At 39.7% G+C, this 24928-nt stretch overlaps 1 protein-coding gene across 2 annotated transcripts; it reads left to right on the top strand.

The window, feature by feature from the left end:
• Positions 1-2697: 2697 nt before the first annotated feature.
• LOC124256133 (E3 ubiquitin-protein ligase TRIM33-like) lies at positions 2698-18150 on the top strand. Of its 2 annotated transcripts, none has more exons than XM_046690087.1 (10): positions 2698-3174; positions 5722-7218; positions 8318-8477; positions 8596-8698; positions 10090-10227; positions 12330-12655; positions 14156-14285; positions 15028-15102; positions 15752-15904; positions 16405-18150. In XM_046690087.1, the coding sequence occupies exons 1-10, from the start codon at positions 2868-2870 to the stop codon at positions 16600-16602; spliced, it is 3087 nt and encodes a 1028-aa protein (XP_046546043.1). In that variant the 5' UTR covers positions 2698-2867; the 3' UTR covers positions 16603-18150. The 2 variants fall into 2 exon arrangements, with proteins under 2 accessions (XP_046546043.1, XP_046546045.1); XM_046690089.1 differs by having other exon boundaries at positions 2699-3174; positions 10090-10185.
• The last annotated feature ends 6778 nt before the right edge of the window (positions 18151-24928 follow it).

The raw sequence follows: 24928 nt of genomic DNA, 5'->3' as shown, positions 1-24928 counted from the left end.
GTAAGGTTGTCACACAGATAGGCAGATGAACACAGCCATACAATAAGGCAGAAACAGGATGCATCAGTAAGGTGGTCACGCAGTTAGGCAGACGAACACAGCCATACAATAAGGCAGAAACAGGATGCACGGACACAATAACAAATCAGTAAGGTGGTCACACAGTTAGGCAGACGAACACAGCCATACAATAAGGCAGAAACAGGATGCACGGACACAATAACAAATCAGTAAGGTGGTCACATCAGTAACAAAAGTAAGGTGGTCACACAGTTAGGCAGTCGAACACAGCCATACAATAAGGCAGAAACAGGATGCACGGACACAATAACAAATAAGTAAGGTGGTCACACAGTTAGGCAGACGAACACAGCCATACAATAAGGCAGAAACAGGATGCACGGACACAATAACAAATAAGTAAGGTGGTCACACAGTTAGGCAGACGAACACAGCCATACAATAAGGCAGAAACAGGATGCATGGACACAATAACAAATCAGTAAGGTGGTCACACAGTTAGGCAGGCATGTACAGCCATACAATAAGGCAGAAACAGGATGCATGGGCATAATAACAAATCAGTAAGGCGTTTACAATACAATATGGCCAACAGCAGGTTGCACGAATATACAGTTAGTCATTCTCACAGTTAGGCAAACAAACATATATGAAGGCAGACAACAGGACGCACGGACATACAGTAACAACACAGTCAGGCGTTCCCACAGTTAAGCAGATGACCAGACATACAGTTAAGCAGGCTATCTTAACGTGGATCGGATACATAGGGAATAAGTAATAGTTACTGTTAAGTGCAACACGTAAAATGCATTTGCCATATGAATTACAGTTGATTCTTTTCGGCATATTTTAGCCATAACCACATGTGTCATCAGTGAACAGTTTCACCCTCAGCATTGCGTATGTTTTTTTAAAAGCAGCAAAATTCATGACAGTGGTCTGTACAAAATCGAGACTGCGCCAAGTGATATTGATATAGTGAGCAATCCACGCCGTCGAGATAGGCGTGCTGATATGTTTTAAAAACAGGTCATGTATACCCAAGCTATTCAAGTTATTCGAAATTAGGCTATCAATATTATAAATACTTGGTTTTTCGAAGGCGAATTTGTTAGAATCTCGAAATATATACTTTAAAACATTATCCATGTTCTGCGCAACAAGTGCCGGGCGCCGGACAACGCCAACAGCATACTCATAATCCGTAAGAACAACTTGCAATATGTGTCACATTTTAATCGGACGTACTGCGTCACAAACAATGCATTACTTGCCTACGCCCAATCATTATGTAACATTGTGTCACAGCCAAATTAGCAGTCATTACTCAGCATTACGTAACACTTGTAGACACCTACTGTGAACAGCCCTGTGAACACAAGGCGTGCATTAAAGCTTTTATGTTAAGCGCCAAGGGAGGTGGGATTAACATTGTTCAATACACTGTACTTTGTAAGTTAATCCGTATTACAGCATGCAGTTGTAATAGTGAATTGGAAGACGAATCTTATTATAGCCCATTAGGCGCCTTGCTATTTCGAAATCCCAGCGGCATACCGCGGTATGTACAGACAGACAAACACCAGTACGCACGGACAGCGAACTTTAGAAAATCTGTCCGCGTGACAGCTGAAACCAATCCCACGCTATAGAAGGTCACGTGGCGCGGCGGCTTGTCGTGACTCGTGTGTTATGTGAGTTGGCAGCCTGCCAAAGGATAGAGCAGACGGCTTGTCGCGCAGCTGTCAATGTTGATTCAGTTTTCCTGCTTTGTTCGTTCCCTGGGGTCAGACGTCCAACGTGCCGTCTTTCACAGACACAGAACAGGCCTGGGCCTGTTTAGCCTTAGTCAATAAACAGGCTATATAGCTGGGCCTTAGATTTGGAAATGCGATAATGGCCATGCCAGTCAAGAAGAATATATTATTAGAAAATGGCTGGGTTGAGTGATCACCTTTTTTAATATTTGATCTTTAAATCTTTCAAATTCCCAATATCATCCTGACGCATTCCCACAGCTCATATGGCTTTCTTTATATCCTTTTGGGTAAATCCTTTTTGTTTTTTAACATGTCCACATTTCATGAAAACTACCGAAATGTAACCGGACCCAACTAACCCTATCGACAATACGTGTATTCTGTTCAGGGAGAATGGACGAGGGAAGTGATTCGTTCTGGTTTAATCTTTGTTCTGACACCTACACAACCTTCTAACATCATTCGATTAGAAAAATGACAACGTAATATACACGCCTACATGAATGTTTGGCTGTGAAAGGGCCTAAATAAAAACAACCATTCAACTAAAACGAAGTATATATATGTGGCCTGATTCTTGCGTAACCTAACGATGACTCAACATGACGTCAATATTGACTCAGTGTTATTTCTGCATTGATAAAGTGAAGTGATCCCTTGGGATGATATAATAATCTTGGTGTAAGAGGACTATACACATATATGCTTGTAGGTCTCAAATTCATCCGTTTTATACGCGCCCAAAATATTTCAAAAACCGGCCCAACCCGGATCTGTTTATCCATTAATCACTCGTCTGTGAATAAATATGACTCATGGAGGATGACAAACTATTTTGATTTACCATCCAGAGTAATGTGGATTAAACCGGCTAGAACCGGTTCAATCCAAATAAACTGGATAGATCTGGTTATGCCGTAGTGGGAACCCGTGTGACGAACGTAGGATGGGCATTCTGATAGGAGCTCTGCTTGGCGACGGTTCAACCCTGCGCAGACGTCCATCCAGCTCGAAATAGGTCATCCAGTCAACAGAGCTTATAGCAAGGGGAGATAATTTCATACTTTCGCGCTCTCAGTCATAATGGCGGAGCCCGCTTCATCAATGGACCAACCTAGTGATAGCCCGGGTGAATATACTGGGCCAGAGAAATGCGAGGAAAAGATAGTAACAGCCGAAGATGAAGTTATAACAGTGCCATCAGACGAGAGTGATATTCAAGAAAAGTCTCCGGTGGATTTTCTTCAAGCATGCGCCCGCTGTAGCAAGCTTTTCTCTGAGACGAAATGTCTTCCTAAACTTTTGCCGTGCCTCCATTCTCTGTGTCCTGATTGTGTTTTACCAAAGAAGGATGACCAAGAAATCAATGGACCCATCACTGTTGATGCAGGTACTTGCAGTACAAATAATTCACCACCACATTTTCAGTCAATTTTGTTGATTTTATCGACATTGCATATGGTCCTCGCTATACCGCGAAGACATCGGTCATCATGGTTTGGTCGGAATCTTGTTACTTTGCACTTTTACGGCGGATTTGTTTCAAATCGATTATAATCGATTGTAAGCAGACCATGTGCTTATTTCAGGTTTTGTGCGTAAGAAATCAAACTATTGGAGCGAACACAGGCTGCATATTTATAAGACGATCGTTCATGGTTGTCGGTCGATTTCGCGCACTTGCACACCGGGGATCCCGGCTCCACACACTGTTGGTGGGAGGGCGTCGCTACGAGATTGAAAAGTGTCCTACTCACAGCTCCTTACAACATTCATTTATTCGTGTTATTTCATCTAGCATGTTTTAAACTACTGTAAAAGTCTTGTAACTTTGGAATGATGGAGGAAATGATATTTCTTTATGAAAATATGACAACAAATAATAATCTCATCATTTCTACCTCAACTGGACATATAATCATGATAATTGATATGGCTGTATAATTATGTGTATCTATCTAGTGCAATGTAACATAATTATATAATGATTGAAAGAATAGTTCATGATTTAATGTAAATTTCATTGTTGAACCTGGTTTTCACTGTTTAATTCAACATGGGGTTTTAACCAGAGTATGCTTAGTGTGCAAGCAGAATATATCTACAAATAATTTCTATGCATACATACAGATAGGTATTATCCATTCTGATTTCCTCATTGACAATGTTTTTCGTGTATTTTTTGGGTGGTTTTAAACAACATGAATGCAATTCCAAGTTATTTCTATTATCCAGTCTCCAGCTATTCTTGACATTAAATTCATTTCTTACCATGATAGAAATGCCATGGGTTCAAATAAAATGTTTTTGACAATTAAATGTATTTGTGGACAGATGGTTTTCACTACCTGTGACCAGCCAACATGCTCATTCCACATTTAATTATCCTCCAATTGAAAACGTGATTGATTGAAAGCCAGCTGTGATCTTGTAAGGGATGATATGGCTGGAATATTGCTGAAAGCGGCATAAAAGTAAACTCGCTCACTAACTCAAGGAGGATGAACTCCAGGGGAAAGTTTTCTTTACTCCAAAGTGAATTGAAGAGATTGTGATAAAATCTGTCATTGATCACACTATTCAGGCTCACTGACTTGGTTGACACATGTCATAGGTTCCGGATTGCGTAGATTGATGCTCATGCTGTTGATCACTGGATTGTCTGGTTCAGATTCAATTACGATCAGCCCGCCGCCATATAGCTGGAATATTGCTGAGTGCGACATAAAAACTAATCTCACTCACTGTGTGTCACATGACAGTTGTCAGTCTGATGAGTTCCACCTTAACTCCTGCTTGAAATGTCCAAATGGTGTTGTCGTGGAAATAAAATTTAAGGGAAAGTTATCTCGACAATAAAGTCACTATTGAAATATCTACATAATGTTTTGAACAATATGAAATGTAAAAAACCATCTATTCTTAGGCATAGAATGATAAAAAATTATTATTATTTTCAAAAATGGGGATTACAGGCAGAAATCTTTCCGTCATTCGACCATGTTTGTTAGATTCTTGTTGGGATGTCCAGTAAAACATGGAAAATCTGAATGATTTATGAAGTCAAAACATTGCAGTTCTTATCATGTTCTGAAAGCCTGTGTCAGTATTCATGCTGGCAGTGGGGTAGCCTTGTGGTTAAAGTGTTGGTTTGTCACGTTGAAGGCCCAGGTTTTTATTCCACACATGGGTACATTGCTAATATGTGTGAAGCCCATTTCTTGTGTCACGGTGATATTGCTGGAATATTCCTACAAGTGGCGTAAAACCATACTCACTCATCCAGATATCACATGGGATGACTTGTCCATATTTATTGCATTCTTGAAAAAAAACTGCATATTGTGATGTCACAACATTGTCTCAAATATTCAAGGAGTGAAGATCTTGGTTAGAATTGATCTTCAGTAATCCATGCTTGTAATCGAGGTAGCTCAGACTTGGTGATGGCGATTACTTATGCATGTTATCACGTCCCAGTTACGTAGATGAATCATTGCATTGTCTGGTATGGTCTGTGGCAGTTGGGAAGCCTAGTGGTTAAGGTGTCAGCTTGTCACACCGAAGACCAGGGTTCGATTCCCCACATGGGTACAATGTGTGAAGCCCATTTCTGGTGTCCCCAGCTGTGATATTGCTGGAATATTGCTAAAAGCAGTGTAAAAAACATTCTGGCATGGTCTGCATTATTTATAGAACTCGGTCATATAGATCCAGTGTGTGGCGTTAGCTGACTAGTTTCAAGTCATGGTATCATAATGTCCCTTTTTGGGGGACCTCCCCAAAATGGTAAATGTTTGGCAAGTAGAATGTAGTATTTTTGGTTCATAGTAGAGCATTGTGACCGTTGCCTGAGAACAAGTGTCCATGTTTCACTCTTTCCACTGCCTCATGTCCGTGTTTCACTGTTTTTCACCGTCTCATGTTTATTTTCCAGTTCAAAAGTGTCCTTGCTGTGAGAAAACATACGATCCCGCCAACCTATGCGACAATCTCTTTGTCCATGAGCAGCTACAGAAGGATGCCAAACCCGAAGAAACTGTTGATGGAGAGACGAGCATCCATGAATGCACAGCGTGTGAGGAGAAGGAGATCGGGACCTCCTTCTGCCTGGAGTGCATGGAGTGGCTATGTGAACAATGTGTGACAGCACACAGACGGGTCCGTGTCACAAAGGACCACAAGATTGTCCCGAAAGAAGAGGCCCCTGTTTCCGACACCGGCAAGCAGACAGAATCTTCACTGTACTGTAAACAACACAAACAAGAAAAGCTTATGTTCTTCTGTGAATCGTGCGATATTCTCACATGTCGAGATTGTCAGCTTGTGGAGCATAAGGACCACAAATATCAGTTTCTAGATGTTGCTGCGGCAAATTACAAGAAGTTGCTACAAGATCACATGTTTCACATGTCAGAGCGAGCAAAGAAACTAGGTCAAGTTCATCAGGTCATTGAGTCCAAGATTCAACAGGTGAAAGATCAACATTCACAGATTGTAAAAGCAGTACAATCTCAGGCAGATTTGCTGATCAAGCAGATTATTCAGAGTGCAAGGCAGTTGCTTCAGAATGTTAAGACGGCTTGTGAAGCCATGGCAAAGAAATTGTCTAAGGAATCAATAGAACTTAACAAGATTCTTGGGAAGTATGAATATTGCTCCAGCTTTTTACAAGAGATTATGAAAGAGGGAAGCAACATGGCATTATTGTCTTCTGAGGCATTGGTCTTGAAAGAATGTGGTAGGATTTATACCAGCCCCATAGAAGCTCAGACAGTAAAGAGTCAGTTTGTTGTACAGTACAAACATGACAATCAGTTTCTTTTCGCTAATCTCCACCGATTTGGTGCGATCTTTGTGAACAATTCACGTTACCATCCCCAAGACAAAAACAACTCCAATCAATCTGCTCCGAGTCAACATTCCTACCCCAATCCTCCTGCATATAGCACCAACCAGATTCTTGCCGAACACGACAAGGTCAAACGTCAAAAGATGTTGCTAGCTCTCCAGCAGGCTGCTAATCACATCAGCAACAATCCCCACATGCAGTCACTTCTGCAGCAGAAGCAACAAAATCATGCCCAGCAGCAACAGTCTGGAGTACCTACCAGTGTCTCCAACCTGGTGTCTCAAATGAGAATGAGCACTGCACAGAATAATGGCTGGCCAAGGCAACAGCAAGTGGCAAATCTGAACGTTCAAACTCTAAACATGCAGCGTGCATACCAGCACCAACAGCAGCAGCAGCAGCAGCAACCATTTCAACCAATGAGGCTGCAACATCGTCCCGCCACACAGCAGAGTGTTTATGCGAACTCCCAGCATAGCCAGCAACCTACCCAGACGGTCAACACTCAGTTTAAGATTCAGCTTCAGCAACAGCAGCAACAACAACAACTGCAACAACAACAACACTCTCAAGCAAGCAGAGGTAAATTCACTGAAACATTTCAAGAAATTCATAGGACCATGTTTTAACTTGGTTTTGTAAATGGGGAGATTGGGGGTTATTTTGGTTGTTTTGACTGTCTGTCTGAAGTTGATTTAGAGGATTAGGTAGCAGGGCTCCAGATAATTTTTCAACATCAGGAGTACGTACTCCTTATTTGTTCAATACTGAGTACTGGAAAACCTTAAGTGTACATTAGAGTACTGAATGGAAGTTAATGGACTATCAGTAATCTTGTGTTTCGTTTCATATATGCACCACAACATTGCTAGTCTTGTGTAAACAGGTCCATAAACAATAAAACAATACGCTTTCAGATAAATACGTCTGTAAATGATTCTAAGACCGTACACCATTGCTGTGGTGCGTATCTGCTACGTTTTCTAAATTATTTCCTACCGTATCGTGCATATATTTTATCCGTACATCGCCGATACGGCCCTTATCTGGAGCCCTGAGGTAGTAGGCTTGGGGATTAATTTCATGCAGTGATGTGGATTGTCAGGTGTAATATCAGTCAGCAGTGGTATGATACAGCAATACAGTATCGCAGGCCCAAGTTACAATACATCAGTTTACATCCCCTGTATCTGTATCACAATATATGCAGAGATGCCAACCCATACGATTTTATCGTATTCGTTACAAAAACGCAACACAAAATACGCGACTGTGATAGCAGTAAAATATCATATAGCATACATACCAGACACAATAAATTTCAACCACATTTTATTCAGTATCAAGCTATATTTGGATACTTACTAGTGATTTAGGTGAGTACAATGTTATAACAAGTTCTTTGACTATCTTTCTATTATTTGTTTTGAATATGAAAATTCTTTGGAAAAGTAAATGCTAATTTTGGCCCCAAAATACTAATTTGTGCATCAGTTTTTGGCCAAAAATACTAATTGGGCTAAATAAGGGTTGGCATCTCTGTATATGCCTTGCTTTACAAGTTATATTGGTGTAGGAATGGGTACTCAGACCTGTATATTAACATGGATCTGACCTTATGTTCACTGCAAACTCAAGCCTTTCATCTAGCACATTTATAATCCATGTTAAATTTGACCAGGTCCTCCTCCACTGATCCGAAGTCCGAACCAGAGCAGCACTCCACCGAACAACAGTAGCAGCGGCAACAGCAACAATGGCAGCCGTCCCTCTTCAGCTGGTTCCTCGGGATCGGCATCTGCCCAGAGACCTTCCAGTAATGAGAACAGCACACTGCCAGGGTAGGTACAACATGCAGATGTTTAGCAAAGTCGTGATTAAATATGATTAAATGCTGTTTATAATAATTGTGTTACTGATAGCATGATCTTGATGATAAAATTCTGATTTGCTTTACAGTGGTGTGAGCATCAAACAGGAGAGACGATCAAGCTTTGAGATGGACTGTGTCATTACAGGAGCAGAAGTCAAGGGAGAAAAGACATCTTCATCTTGCTCAGGGGTGAGCATCAGTACTCAAGAATATTTGGGGTACACCTACATTCGCAATCTGTCGTTAAGTGTCCTAAGTTGGTATTGTTGTGTGACTGAAGCACATGCGCATTCGTTGCGGCAGTGCATTAACTGCACAAATAATTTTGTTAACTCGGTGTGTAGATTTAGTAGCTTCACCTGTGGTAGAGTTTTGTGGACAATTTTGATATCTAGACTAAAGGGGTTTTCAGTGCAGTGGACGAAATATACGCTGGTCCTGTGGTCCCTGGCAAGTACAAATTTATCAGGACCACAAAATGATATGTTTGCAGTGGGAATGAATTTTGTATTGATAGTTAAGTAAATGTACGAATGTTATCTCGGACCAGTGAAGTACAGGCAGGACCACTAATTATTGTCCACTCACTGGTCCTGTGGTCTAGTGGGGACTTTTGAAAGGTTTCTTTCCCTGCAGTGTATATATATTCACCAGGGACCCCTACTGTAGTGGTGGGCATATATCACTGTTCTCGTGTTATCTATTGCCTTGGCCATTGTATGAAACTAAACCTGTTATCAATATTTATGACTGTAAATAAAAATTATATGTAATTCAACATGTAAGGATTTGCTATAATCCTGAAAGTGCTTAAAGGTAAGTAAGTCTGCATTATGTCGGTATTATTCATTCAGGTTTTATGTCAAAGAAACAATCCCTGAACAGATTAATTTTAGTTATTTTTAGACATTGTGTATTTTATCATCATTTGAGTGATGTGTATTTTTATTAGGTTTTATGTAACTTTGGTTACATGTATAAAAGTATTTCATCACTATATGAACATTTAGAATCACTGTAGGAAAGTACCCCAGTTTTCTTTTTGCTTGTTAAGCTTTGTGCATGAAATGTGTCTGCAGATGATGCCAATATTTGAGTAGTTGTAACTATGTTTTCTCTGTTTTGTGCAGCCACAAATAGCTGGAAAACTGCTGGCGTGGCATGAAGCAATATTCAGTCATTCTCTACTTTGTATTTTCATAAGTGATATTTACATATCGTAGAACATAAACATTACAAAAATTTAGATTCTGAAATAATTGACTTTTTGGCATTTTTATACCAAAATGTTAATGCATAGATCATTGTGTAGGATACCCCACCGCCATGTGTTGTATTGAATTGTACCGTCAGCTGAATTGTAATTAACTTGAATAACAGTTCAGTTGAATTAGATTTTTTAACGGTTGTTTTAAGAAAATGTCTGATACATTTAGATAAGAGTGATCTTGTCTAAAACCAGTCTCAAACAATGTCAATACATTCCTTGATATTTTTATAGGAACAGTAGTTATAAAAGAACAAACCCTGACTGCTTATGCACTTGACTTTATATGCAACTTTTTTACCATCTTTTTCAGTCCACCCCCAAGCCAGCGCCCGCGACTAGCCCTGGAGCACCACCTGTCCCCGCAAATAACCCCCCAGCTGCCGCTGCCTCCGCCGTACCCCCACCAGTGAGTGCCCCCACTGATCTCATGGAAATTATGGACGATAAAGTAAAAGAGTGTTCAAGTTTCGGCATGGCATGACCGTTGTTAGCGGCCTGGATTTCAGTTTTATATTCTGTCAATAACCGTTTGTCAAGATGTGCGTCTTTGAAAGAGGGCTTTACTCAGCTGATGTCACAAAGCATGGCTGTTTTTAGCATGGCTCTTTATATGTCGGTAATAGTTCAGCTGTTAAATGTCTGTAACAATTTCCTAACCACTTGTTCAAAGACAGAATAATTTTGATGCTTATTGTCACCGTATTCAGTTCCATGTGATTTATTGTGTTCAAAGGTTTTAATTCAAGATGATTTGTTAGTTGAAGGTCTAAATCTTAGATGATTTGATAGTTGAAGGTCTATATTTTAGTGCTGGTATTGGCATACAACCTGCGATACGAAACTAAAATTTTAGTCACATCGATATATTGCCAAAGTATTGTGCACTGAAGCTGCGATACGATATGAATCCCGATATAAGGGTGGCAATACGATACGTATCACGATACTAAAATCTTTAGTTCTAACATCAACTATAAAACACTTTAAGATAAAAATAAAACCATTTTAAAGTATTTCGTCAAATTACGCCAGCATTGTTCAATGTTCATTCGGAAACGAGATAATTACGTTTATCCACGGACTTTGTGAATGTTAATACCACATGCCTGACACAGTTCTCGACGCAAGAATTTCCGAGAAAACGTTTACTAATGAAGGGAAAATAAGTAAGCATATACTTTAATCATCAAACAAAAGTAAGTCTTTTTTATTGACAGATATCGTGATTCGGCAATATTCAGAGTTAAACATCGATATATTGTGGCCCATTTAAAGTATCGTATCTAGATATACGGCATTGTAAAACTTTGTATTGATTCATTGTATCGGCGACCCATGGGTCGATGCGTATCGATGAATCGTTACACCACTACTATATTTTAGATAATTTTAAGTCAGTCTCAATTCTAGATGATCTTGGTAGTCAAAGGTCTCAAAGCCAGATGATTTTGATAGGCAAAGGTATTATTCCTGATGATTTTGATAGCAAAAGGTCTGAAAAGTCTAAAGTCTGATGTAAATTAAGATCTTAGGTTTTCATGCGTAACATGTTCATAGAACAAGGAGCTCAAGGGTATTTTATCCTAATTGAGAAGTCCAGGAAATGTTTCAAACCAGTCTCAGATCCACACAATCATTGGATGTGATGGTTGCATGTACTGGTCGTAAATGTCATTTGATTAAACTTTGATATCAGTTAATAGTAATAGGAAATAATTTACTGGTAAATTTACTTCAGATCAATTTGAAAAGTTATTTTTAAAAACTGTTGATATTCTTATTGCAAATAAATATTGAGGCATTCAAGCTTGAGTGACAGTTGGATGAGCCTGTCATTTCTTGGCTTAGGAGCTGGCAATATAATGCTTTGCTTGTGAGTAAAGGGAGGTAACTCTGATCACAAGATGAATTTTCAAGTGTATATTGGATACTTGACAGAGCATGACAGCATATTTTTACTCTTTAGGGCATTTTAGTTTTTATTTTATACAGCTATCTTGTTTAGCAACAGTCAAGCATAGTGTTGATGTTGACGTATTTATATATATAATATAGAAAATATAAGCGTTATATATAAGTTTTGCTATTGACAGTGACTTGCTAAATATTATTTTTGTTCATGACATTGTAGAATGTCTGATTAAGAGGTAGGATAGAATTAATACCTAGCCACCTATGCTGGCCTGAAGGGATCATCTTAATGGAACGGATTGTCAGTCTCAGTTAGTTGGTTGCTTGTATTTTTATTTACATTTGAGTCAGAAACCGTGAAGATCCTGGTCAGAATTGATCTTCAGTAACCCATGCTTGTCGTAAGAGGCAACTAACGGGATCCAGTGGTCAGGCTTGCTGACTTGCTTGACACATGTCATCGTATCCCAATAGCGTAGGTTGATACTCATGTTGTTGATCACTGGAATGTCTGGTCCAGACTCGATTATTTACAGACTGCCTCCATATAGCTGGAATATTGCTGAGTGTGGCGTAAAACTAAACTCACTCACTCAAATATTTGAGTCGGGTATATAGCTCAGCTCTCTTCTGCTTCAGGATGCCGAGAAGAATCTAGATGACGTATTGGACAAATTACCCATGGAGCTTGAACTGGGAGAGACTTTTGAAGAAATCGATGCTTCTCTTCTCACTGCCAACAACCTCAACAAACAGCTAATCAACGCGGCGCAGCTGACCAAGAAAACGGTCGAGTCACCAGGGAAGAACGGTGCCACCACCATGTTCCCAGACATGAGCTTCAGCGACCCAAACGAGGACTACTGTGCCTGCTGCCACAATGGTGGAGAGGTTCTGTGCTGTGACACGTGCCCCCGTGTGTTCCATCTGCAGTGTCACATCCCTCCTCTCAACGCTGTACCAAAGTAAGCACTCGATTTTATAGAGACATGAAATGGAGGGTTGACACAACAGTAAAGCCATGATATTTAGTTCAAAATTATAGATGTAACACAATTCGTATGCCAAAGCAGAATTTATATATTTTTAATTTGTGTTCCCTCCATATTAGCAGGTTTCTGTTTGTTTTGTATTTTTGATAGCAAATAGAGGATATTATACTACCCATCAAAAGTACTGACTCACTAGTGTAAATGTAGCCACTTACTGTTTACACACGTATTGTAATACAAGTTCGTAATGTTGAATAGATTATTGTCATGAGTTCAGTAAATGAAGAAGCTCCATGGAAATTGGTGAATTCTTAACAAAACCTTGTACCAAAATGCAGCTGTCCACATGCACGATATTTGCACATGCTTTTTCAGCAATTTGATGCATGATCCTCGTGAAATTCATCTGCATAAGGTTTGAAGTTACTTCCCTCAAGTTTGTGGAGAAATTCATCTTTGATTTAACCATAATATGTACATAACATATAGTGAGTGCTTTAAGTGAGTCTAAACTTTTGATGGTGGTATATATGGGAGAAACATGTACTTGGAAATACTAGAGTATCTGCATAAACTTGTTCTTGAACATTTTCTGTTCACATGATTTTATATAAGTATAACTTGAAATAAATTGCATGTATTATGATACAGGAAGTGGAAATGGATGTGATGTATCATGAGACTTGTATCACAATACTGTACTTAATAGCCACATCTTTACACCACTACTCCGAAATATGTTTTGCCAAAGCATGTGACCCACCCATGTGTTTAGAAGTTTTGCAATGAGTCAGTTTGATGCATGACATTGTTGTGTTTCAAATTTCCTGCAGGCAAGATATATACTTAGCCCATTTATGGTTATTTGACACCCCAATTCAAGCAGGCTCCTGATGGTGACGTCTGTTAAGGCTTTCACCAATCTCATCATCCCTCATGGTGACATCCGTTATGGCTTCTCATCATCCCTGATGGTGACATCCGTTAAGGCTTCTTATCATCCCTGATGGTGACATCTGTTAAGGCTTCTCATCATCCCTGATAGTGACATCCGTTGTCTTCTCACCAGTCTCTCTCTTCTTCTCATCATCCCTGATAGTGACGTTCGTTAAGGCTTCTTATCATCCCTGATAAGTGACATCTGTTGAGGCTTCTCACCAGTCTCTCTCTTCTTCTCATCAGTCTCATCATCCCTGATGGTGACATCCGTTAAGGCTTCTCATCATCCCTGACCAGTCTCTCTCTTCTGCTCAACAGTCTCACCAACCCCGATGATGACATCTGTTAAGCCTTCTCATTATTTAGTGAACATGATATTAGGTATCGGGTATATCCCTTTCCTTTTTGAAACCAAGTTTCAGCACTCAAAAGGTCTGGTCCATACATTCTATGTGAAAGTGTTTCAAACACGCATATAGTCATATGATTTATTTGTGATCACAGATGACTAATGAGCTCATCCAATCATTGCAGCGGAGTGTTTGTATGTACGCTGTGTGTGACGGGAGACAATATCCGCATCAACAGTCCCACGCCTGATGAGCTGCTCAGCAATGGCACAAAACGGAAGGCGCCAGGAGGTTTAGGGGAAATGGAAATTAAGGTAAGAAGACGACTGGGATCGAATTTCATGCTTATTAATTGGTTTTGACTTGCCCAGAGAGTATACTGAGGGAAACAAATAAGGGATCACAGCTATGTGATACAACGCTTGTGAAGAAACCTGGAAAAAACACAGGAACACTTGTGCTTTTTTTTCCCTCAGTATATTATTACAGGTCATGAAAGCTTTTATAGTATTAAAATGGTAGGTTGCCATACATAGTTTCTTTGAAATGAAGAAGTTTGCGTTCGTAGTATTTCAATACAGTGACCTCTGAATCTTCAGTGTTTAATATTAGGGATCTTTTGTCTTTACAACTTAAAGGTTGAACATCTATCTTCACCACAAATCATTTAGTCTTATATAACACTTACACTGGGACTCGAGAAGTTCTTATGAGTCGGTGGTCTGTACGGTAATGTACTGTCCACATGCATGTTAGTAAGTGTGTGACCCGTGAAGATCCGGGTTACAATTGATCTTCAGTAACCCATGCTTGTCGTAAGAGGCAACTGCCGGGATCGGGTGGTCAGGCTCGTTGACACAAGTCATCATATCCTATTTGCGTAGATCGATGGTCATGCTGTTGATCACAGGTTTGTCTTGTCTAGACTTGATTATTAACAGACCAGTGCCATATAGCTGGAATATTGCTGAGTGCTGCGTAAAACTCACTCACTCACTCACTCACTCACTCACTCACTGTGTGTATGTATGTTGACCGTATGTTCCTCTGTTCCAGGTGTGTGAGAGGATGATGCTCGAGTTGTTCTGTCACCCCAGCAGTGTTGCCTTCCATGAACCCGTCAGCAAACAGGTATGCACAGACTTCTCGGAGCTCAGACTTCATACTTATGCTTGTATAGTAGTCCGAGACAACTACATTGTGCTATGGGCAAGTAAAAAGCCAATGATGGTAGTCTGCATATGAGATCGATAATTCTGAACCAGTCATCAAGATTTCAGTTTTGTTATTACTTGGAACTGAATACAACTGAAGGAAAATGTAAACATGTTTAATTCCCCTACATTCACTGTCTATATAGTGAACATAATATGGGAATGTTTATGTGTTCTTACCTGTGAAGGTCCGGGTTAGAATATTGATCTTCAGTAACCCATGCTTGTCGTACGAGGCTACTTACGGGATCGGGTGGTCAGGCTTGCTGACCTACTTGACACATGTCATCGGTTCCCAATTGCGTAGATCGATGCTCATGCTGTTGATCATTGGATTTACTGGTGCAGACTCGATTATTTACAGCCCGCCGCCATATAGCTTGAATATTGCTGAGTGCGGGCGTAAAACTAAACTCACTCACTCACTCATGTTAGAGAGTACAACTCTATTGTTCTGAACCAAACCATTACATCATGTGTCTACCTGGATTAGGTTTTATGGAATCCACACTTTTCATCTGTTGCTGTTATCCAGAAGTGGTAAAACATATCATCTTTTGTTGCAGGTTCCAAACTATTACAAGATCATCCAGGTGCCCATGGATTTCACCACCATCAAGTGCAAGTTGTCACGGCAACACTTCAACCATTACAACTGTATAGAAGACTTTCTAGCTGATGTGAAACTGGTCTTCCTGAACTGTGCGACCTACAATCAGGTAATATACTGTTGATAAGATTAGGTTTGTCTTATAGAGTCTTTGAACAACATTTAGAAGTGATACACATAAAGGCAAGGATTTATGGATGTCACCTCATAATTTTGATTGATATAACATTTCGGGGCATCTATGATCTTATGCATATAACCTGATGAAGGAGTAAGAATATACTCTGAAATGTGGTGTCCAACTAAATAAAGAAGTTGACATCCATAAATTCTTGCCTTTAGGTGTGTCTTGTCAAGTGTGTTAGTGAGGTATTTGTCATTTCATTTCTAATGGAGATTGTAACCAGCTCTGGATCGTTGATTCAGTGATCTTTGTCCCGAACACTGTGAAGCTGTAGTATGAAATAAAAGAAAGATACGAACTCTTTATGTTCTGACTGGTATTTTGAACCACCAACCCTTGTTAAACCAGACTTTCAACACACAACTAGCTTTTGAATAGAAAGTAAATAGTAATGCAAATTTTCACACATCACATTGTTTTTCCAGGAAAATTCCGAAGTTGGTAAAGCTGGTAAGACTGTGAGGGGCTTCTTCGAGGAGCTTGTGTTGAAGTATCTTCCCCACTACAGCACATTTGCCAAGAAATACCCTCCCAAGCCCCTCCCAGTTCCAGTGATCACCAACGAAGATGGCGTGTCCGACCCCAAGAGACAAAAAACGGAGGACTTGCTTCATATTTCATGATATCAGTGTGTCCCTTAGGAACAACGATCGACAAAACCTCAAGTAATGAGAATACTGACTCTCTGGAAGGACGACTGGATTTCTCACAAAGTCAGTAATGCTAATTGAAGTAGAAGACCACTGAATTACAGTATGGCCTTGCTGGAAGTACCTCAGATCTGTGTAGACCAAACTGGTCATAGATGAAACTGCCACAGGACTAATTTCAAGGAAGCTATTAAGCTTTACACAGAGGCTAGAAGATAGAAACTAATACGTTATGTAGCTAAACCACAATGGACTTCTGTTCTGCTCATGACGCTAGTGTTAAACTACTGTCGAGGAGATTCATGTGGAAAAAGATTAACACTTAAAGTGAGAACAAAGAGTGCCACTTGAAGTGAAAACAAACAGTGATGCTTACAGTAAGAAAAATGGTGATACTGAAAGTACCAGGGTAATGTAAGCCTCCTTTTGGGAATGAACAACACTTAGAATGAGTGCATCATGCCTGTTTTAGCCATGTACAAGACTTGTGTTTGTTTAAGATTCCCTGCCACCTCCCATTAACATTGCTCCCAAGTATTGTGCTGCATTCATCTTTTGGATCACCCGAGTGGATTGTGGCAAGTGATGATTTGACTGTGTATTTTCAGTAGACTTCTGAAGTCCTGTTTGACAGTAGTGACGTTTGAAGTGAGCTTGTGGATGAACAAGGAAGATGTGATTTGACCATTTTGCTTCAACAGTATTTTGAGAAACGTTTGGGCTGTGGCTTTAACCATGTAAATTGTCACAAAACTGAATGGACCTTGACAGTAAGGTTGGGATGTTGTGCATGAAAACCTCAGATTTGTGTGAAGGAATCATTTCCATCAAAGAATAGCGAGAAACTCACCTAAGACAAATTAGTCTATCTTCTATTAAATATAAAGGATTGAGGCCTCTTTTACAAAGGAGACGCCATCAGAAAACACCTTCAATACGAATCATCACACCAGCTTTGTATTTTTCCGATTCATGTCATGGACACTTGGTAAAATACTCATACACGATGTGGTATATCATATACAGCCTAAGAATGGACTAAAGTCCGAAGGAAACTATGATTTTGTGTTGGAAAAGTTGACTATGCTCAGCCACTGTACAGACATCTTTTCTTTTTTTTAAAAATTTGCTTTATTTGCTGTTGAATACATGATCTTACAAACTGTACAACAGTATGAGATATCTTGGTACACAAGCTGTGGTGGATTCGTGATACTCATGATCACCTCAATGAACACACTGTGCAAAGATGGCATTGGTATTGGTCCTTCAAGGATAGTCAAATGTCCTATATAAAATTGATAATATTTTGGCCATATTGTGTATTGAAAGTCATTTTAGATCCCATGTATTATCATGGTTAATATAGGTGTGATGATACGATACGTATCGTGATATCTTGGAACGATTCGATTCGATGCATATCAGAATATGCTTTCTTTAGTTATTTTCTTTAAAAAAGTATATTTTCATAGCAAGTAACAGTGTAAATTTTTACTTAACCGTCAATTTCAAGTGAACATTAACAAAATTAAGGTCAACGATACATATCACGATACGAACAAAAGTATCGATATATTTATCGTCAGATAAAGTATCACGATTATCAATACTACGATGTATCATCATAGCTCTAATGGTTAATGATACTCTGTCATTATGCAAGAGTTTGTAGACACAAAAATGACAGGATAAAGTTGTGTAGATGTGTGTGGCCATGTATTGAACAAAATGTTACCCTCAAAGGACCACTGTTTTATGCCACTGCCATTGTACAGTATTTCCTTCTGTAGATTATGGAATGATATGCTGCTTTTCTTAGTTTAATACAGTTCCAAATACTCCATCAAAGGTTCCCTTTAATACACCCTCGATTGCTGAATCAGATAGTACAGTTTTCTTGACAGCTCAGGGCTCCAGATAAGGGCCATATCGGTGTATGTACAGATGAAAAATATGCAAGATACGGTAGGAAATATTTTGGAAAACGTAGCAGAGTCGCACCATTGCAATAGAATCATTTACAGTCGTATTTATCAGAAAAAGTATTGTTTTATTGTTCATATATGAAATGAAACACAAGATTAATGATACTCGATTAATTTCCATTCAGTACTCTAAATGTACTCTTAGGTTTTCCAGTACTCTTATATTGAAAAAATAAAGAGTACATACTCCTGATGTTGAACAATTATTTGGATCTCAGAGGCTATTTTGTAGCTGTTAAACTTGGAGCCAAATGAACCATAAAACTTTTCAATTCTTTAAAATAGAACCAAATTTTGAAGTTTCGCTGAAATTCAAATAAAAGTTCTGGTTCTTTGACTTGTACGGACAATATCTGCATCATTTGTTGGCCAAAAGTCACTTGATTTTGTAATTTTTACATTGTATGATACTTTCCAGTTTGTGACACATATTGCCATAAAGTTATTTTAAATTATCTCTGTATAGTGCTATATTTGTATTTGTATATATTTTTATACATGTACATACAGTTTGGATACCAAATTAATTTGTTGGAAAAACCCAAGAGAAGCCAAGGAAACTTTGTGTTTATCTGTCAAATTTGTAGATGAATCAGATGTATATAGTGGGATCAGTTCGATGGCTTTGTTTTCTCACTCGCCACAAATAGCTGGAAGATTGCTGATACAGCGTAAAGCAATATTCATTTGTTCGTTCGTTTCATCATCCATTGGCCAGTGTGAAAAGCTTTATCATATTGTAATAACTCTACCAACCACCTAAATAATGTTATGATGATTCTGAGGAGTGAGCAATCCTTTCTACATGTTCAAAATCAAGTTGTTTCAGTGAATTATCTCCTCACACTTAACATTTATTTTAGCAAAACATTTGTCAGTTACTGATATTTTTTACACTTAGGGCCTGCACACTGTGCTTTGTTTCCTTCCAACTTCTGACATTTCGTGCAGCTACTATCTTCACATGCACAGATCAATGGGATGCAGGCTATTTGGTTATAACCTACCCCTAAGTAAGAAAATCAGCATGCAAGATCAGTGAAGCAATGACATAGGAATCTTCTAAAGATGTATCTAGTTATTACGGTATTATTGGAGGGAAGAGTCTAGAGATTATATAATAACACCCAGTTTGAGTTTCCTGAGGTTTGTTCAATTTTCTTTGACAGTTTTATGATAAGATAATTGTGGAGTTTGAAGATAATTTACCGAAACAATTGCTTCTTTGAAGACGGACTGATTTATTGTACATGAACATGTGATGAAATTAGATACTAGTCTTTGGTCACCCATACATTGACTTCCACATCTAGAGCTAACAGTGAACATTTCTTTGTTTATAATCCAGTATTTTTTGCTTTAATAATTATCGTTATGTCCCTATTGTTCAAAGGGAACCGACCAGTCAAAAATTTAATTGGTCCACAGAAGTGAAACTAGTCAGTTTGTTTACATGACCTACCATTGCCAGTACTTAACCCAATGAACTTTTTTCATACTTTCATACAATATTTCTGTACAAATAAACCATTGATGTGATGTGCTGTCATTTTGTTACTTGGACCTCTGAAGGTCCCCGTTAGAATTGGTCTTCATCAAGCCATGCTTGCAAGAGGCAGCTAGGAGGATCGGTGTCTCATGCCCACTGGTTGATGCATGTCCTATCCCAAACTCTATGCTCAAGATGTCAGTCACTGGAATGTCTGGTCTGTGCTAGATTATTTACAGACTGCAGTTTTTAGCTTTAGTTTTGTTGAGTGTGGAGTCAAACATCACACAAAACAAAGCAAAAACTGTTGTAACAATTTTAATTCTAACTATAATATAGAATACCTTCCACTTAAGAATTAGTGTTGCTGTATGGCTGATGCAAGGTAAAACTCATTCTCTCTCACTGTTAAAATCGAGGTCTGAAGCGCTTTCGAAACTGATATCTGACTGGCTGAGGAACCCATATATTCAGATTGTGTGTCCCTCAGCGTTCATCTGAGGGTGAATAATCACCCTAAAATACCAGCGCCTTGAGCATGCACCAGTTGCGTGGATATGTGCGCTATGTAAATATACTATAATAATCTTACGCGACCTTCACAGGAGCTAGTGAGTGAGTTGGATTTCATGCCGCATTTAGCAATATTCCAGCAATATCTCGGCAGGGGACTCTAGAAATGGGCTTCACTCATTGTAGCCATGTGGGGAATCGAACCGGACCTTCGGCGTAACGAACGAGCGCTTTAACCACTAGGCTACCCCGCTGCCCCTGACCTACAGTTGCTGTGTCGTCAGATCTAACGCAGGGCTCTAACCTAACGGATTAATAAATCTGATTTTAAGTGGTGTGCTTTTTATGTACCCGGAAATTAGTGCTCCAGCAAGGGAGGCAACTCCTGTCCAGCATGACATTTCAAGGGGAAACAGTTTGTGTTTCTTTTGACTTCTAAAATATGTCGTTTAGCCAATCATTTGCGAACTTCACGTATGCAACAAACAACTGTGCTCAAAAAAGAAGTTCCCGTGAAGATTCAGTATTATATGTAGGAGGGGATACGCCGGATGTTGCTGAATGCATTAAACAGACAGAAGAAATAGAATTCCGGTGCAAATAGGTCACATATTGCAACAATTTGGTATTTCGAATTTTGGAACATATTGAAATGGTTTACGCACGCATGCACGCACGCACCCACGCACACACCCACGTCATTTGGACTTACTCTTACAATGCCGGTCGAATTTCTGTATTAGTCTTCACACGAAACTGTCGTTGGTCGAAACACGTCTAATCTGAAAAACGACCAAATTAAGTGCAGGTCTGAAACTTGCATTCAGTACATAAGTGTAGCGAAACACACACGCACGCACGTACTCATGCACATAAATGGTATTATTTCAGCCATACAGCGACGAGACCAAGTCTCGTACACAAGGCCATCACACTACAGTTTAGAAGATCTAACCTTATACTTAACTCCCTTTTATGTACATGCCACGAGGACCGCCTCCGTGGCGTAGTGATTAGAGCGTCAGTGCGGAAGGTCGCGGGTTCGATCCCCGACCGCGTCATACCAAAAGACGTTAAAATATGGTACTTGTTGGTCCCTGCCTGGCGCTCGGCATTAATGGGTACAACAAGGACTGGTCAGCTCGGAGTCAGTATAATGTGTCTGAGTGGAGTATTCATGCTTCACTGCGACATGGTATCTCAGTGGGCTAACACTATAAAACCAGCTTCAGTCTGGGCTAGTACAAGCAGCCGCACATACATGCACATGGGTCATATGAGCGAAATATTCTCAAGCACGACATTAAACCCAATTCCACCACCACCACCACATGTCACGAGAGACTTAAAACATTCACAGCTATAAAACAAAATGACACGGATCTCCATTATTGTGTTCAAGATACACAAATGCACATGTATGTGTGTGCGTGTGCATGCGTGTGTGCATTGGTAGTTAAATCATATCGTTTTCTTTAAGTGAACGAATTGGTTGTGGCAAACATGGTAGCAAAAATGTGACATTTGCGATAAAACATCAGTACACATGATTGATATACAGAGATTAAGGTCACGTACGTATTTTCTCGGAATAGCAATAATCTGTTCCAAGTGAGATTCGGTTACAAAATAGGAATTTCAAGAATTTCGATGCCATGATGGGAAGGAATTTTTTCTGAAAGTAATATCGTATGAGGGATAGCATGTTAATATTAAATGACAATAACCATCACTGCAGTATAACCATTATAACCAGTGTGATCAGTCACAGCCGAGGCTTCCTGGGTGACGCTATTTCGATCGTGCAGACATTAGATTTCGATATAATTGCCTAACTCCAGCAAATATCACTTATATTGAGTCGCAGTTTGGCGTTAATGACATACGTATCCATTCTTTGTCAGCCGAGGTTCGTTTCCAGTCAAAAGTTTGTAACGCTCAGTTGATGCGACCTGCCGATCAGTTTACTCACGATTTCACCGAAATTATGTAAACAGTATTGAACTCCGCCAAACGTTATTTCGTATTTAGCAATGAATACTCTCTTCAACACTAATTTGATTGTTATTTCATATTAATCTTTAATTTGTTGAACAAATTGCCAATAGAGTCGGCAGTGTTAAGAAAATTAGAAAAGTCATTTCATGCGGCAATTTTGTAACGCAACCACAAAGTTTCTTTCTTATCTTCTCACTATATACACTAGCAATTCTCTCATGAATTTGAAAAGAATCGTGTGTTCTTTAATTTCGTTTCAGTATTTAAAGAAATTTTATATGTCAACTTGAGCTTTGAAGGGAGGTATCGCATATGTTACACCGCTTCAGGGGCGGTGGGGTAGCCCAGTGGTTAAAGCGGCCGCTCGTCACGCCGAAGACCCGAGTTCGATTCCCCAGATGGGTACAATGTGTGAAGCCAATTTCTGGTGTCCCCCGCCGTGACATTGCTGGAATATTGCTAAAAGCGGCGTAAAACTAAACGCAATCACTATAACGCTTCAGTCAACTGATTACAATATCTATTGAAACTTGGACTGTCACCGCTTGAACTACAACGGCAGGGGATATTATCACATGCTAATAAAATGCTGATGTAGGTAACAGCCGGCCGGGGACAATGGCTAACAATGAATATTTAGGAGATAAACATCATGTGTTGGCATGATATATTCCCGTGCTTCAAATGCTCAATAACACCCGGAAATTCGCCAACACATGATGTTTATCGACATTGTAAACACAAAAGTAAACCAAAAGGTCCACACACGTTTTTTGTGTGTGCACTCATTGACATCGAGTACGGGTACAGCAGTGAAATGTCATCAGCCGGCCGTTTCGGCTGTCTCCCATGGTAGCATATGGAACTGCTCATTTGTGACGTCATTCGGACTTTACGTCACAATATGATTTTAATGACGTCATCAAAGCTGACGACGTAACAATACAATGCTGTGAGCGATGTTTGTATGTATTAATACGCATAGAATTTCCGGGAATCAAATACCATTTGATCACGTTTTTCAACCAATCCGATTAAAGAACACAGTGACTTTTGGTTTACAATTATGTATGTGAGTCAGCTTCATTGTGTACACTGCTGTTCACGTTCAGGTGTATACATTACTCTTTTCATGTAGATCTTTTTTATCTTTTCATGATGCACGCATCTGATTCACATAATGGTAGGTGTTAATTGCATTGGACCACACAGACAAAAGAATACCAAGGATTCTTCAGAAGGATGAAAGGCTTCCTTGCATTCCTTCAAGAACCCTCCACTCCCCCGCCTCACCCGCCTCAAATCCAACCCTCTCCACTATTTTACACAGTACAATGACATTCCAGAGTCCGTGAGTCATATCCTAGGGAACACCTGTTCATTAAACGATGACCAATAGTATTTCAGAATACGTTCCAACCCATACATTCCAGAGTACACATTCCAGCTACCTACCGGGCTGGGATGAGCGACATTCTTAGGATGGCGACAACATTCTGTCAGATGATCGTGTGCATACCAGGTTTTGACCAGTAAATGTGCAGTGAATCATCACGTTTAAACATTCACCCAAGGAAAAACTTCATTCTCATCCTTGACAGGTTACTTATAACTTAACTGAAACAGGCTAGAGCATGCTGGTCCAGGGGAATATGGTATTCTAAGTATTCATCCGTGAAACCTCATGACAGTATTCGTGACCAACTCGTGTTATTCCGGGACAAGTCTTCTTTGAGGTTACGGAAAGGGGCGAGTGATGACGAATGCTCACGACCGGTTCTGGATATAGTCCGTATCTGAATTGATTACACAATGCCATTTTAGAATGTTGTTAATTGTAGCATACGTTCTATTTGGGATTACACTTTCTTAGTAAAGTACAGATTCTGTGCTGTTGTTGGGTTGAGTCCGATCCGGGATTCGAACCCACACCCTCAGAGTCAGGCACCTGATCGCCAGCACACAAAGTCAGCGGCCTAACCCACTCAGCTACCGCAACTTCCACATCGGAAAATGGTGTCCAATCTACAAAGACATTTGGACGCAATGAAACTTGCAAGCCACAACACCTCTATTTTATGAGAATCTGGACGTGTTCCAATAGACGCTTGAATCGGACAACTGGTAGTCTAGGATGCGGACTTTGTGTACCCCTCTGATAAGTGTGAATTGGCATGGCACCCACGTCCGAAAGCTATGAACACACAATGCCATTTACATGTTACATCTGACCACTTTCTAAATGACATTGTGTGTTCGCAGCAGAGAGGGTTCGAGTGATCCTGGCACAGCCAGGCTGGTAAGGCTCATC

This window comes from Haliotis rubra, unplaced genomic scaffold (genome assembly GCF_003918875.1).
Source record: "Haliotis rubra isolate DU_JTF1 unplaced genomic scaffold, ASM391887v1 Scf62, whole genome shotgun sequence".
NCBI lineage: Eukaryota > Metazoa > Mollusca > Gastropoda > Lepetellida > Haliotidae > Haliotis > Haliotis rubra.
The sequence above is the reverse complement of the archived record's forward strand: the minus strand, read 5'-3'. Positions and strand labels throughout refer to the sequence as shown.

Bases quoted from the DNA above. Each gene is read 5' to 3' on its own strand.
- LOC124256133 (XM_046690087.1), top strand. From the start codon at position 2,868: ATGGCGGAGCCCGCTTCATCAATGGACCAACCTAGTGATAGCCCGGGT. The intron at 14,286-15,027 runs GTAAGAAGACGA...CCTCTGTTCCAG, and splicing joins TAGGGGAAATGGAAATTAAG to GTGTGTGAGAGGATGATGCT. The intron at 15,103-15,751 runs GTATGCACAGAC...CTTTTGTTGCAG, and splicing joins ATGAACCCGTCAGCAAACAG to GTTCCAAACTATTACAAGAT.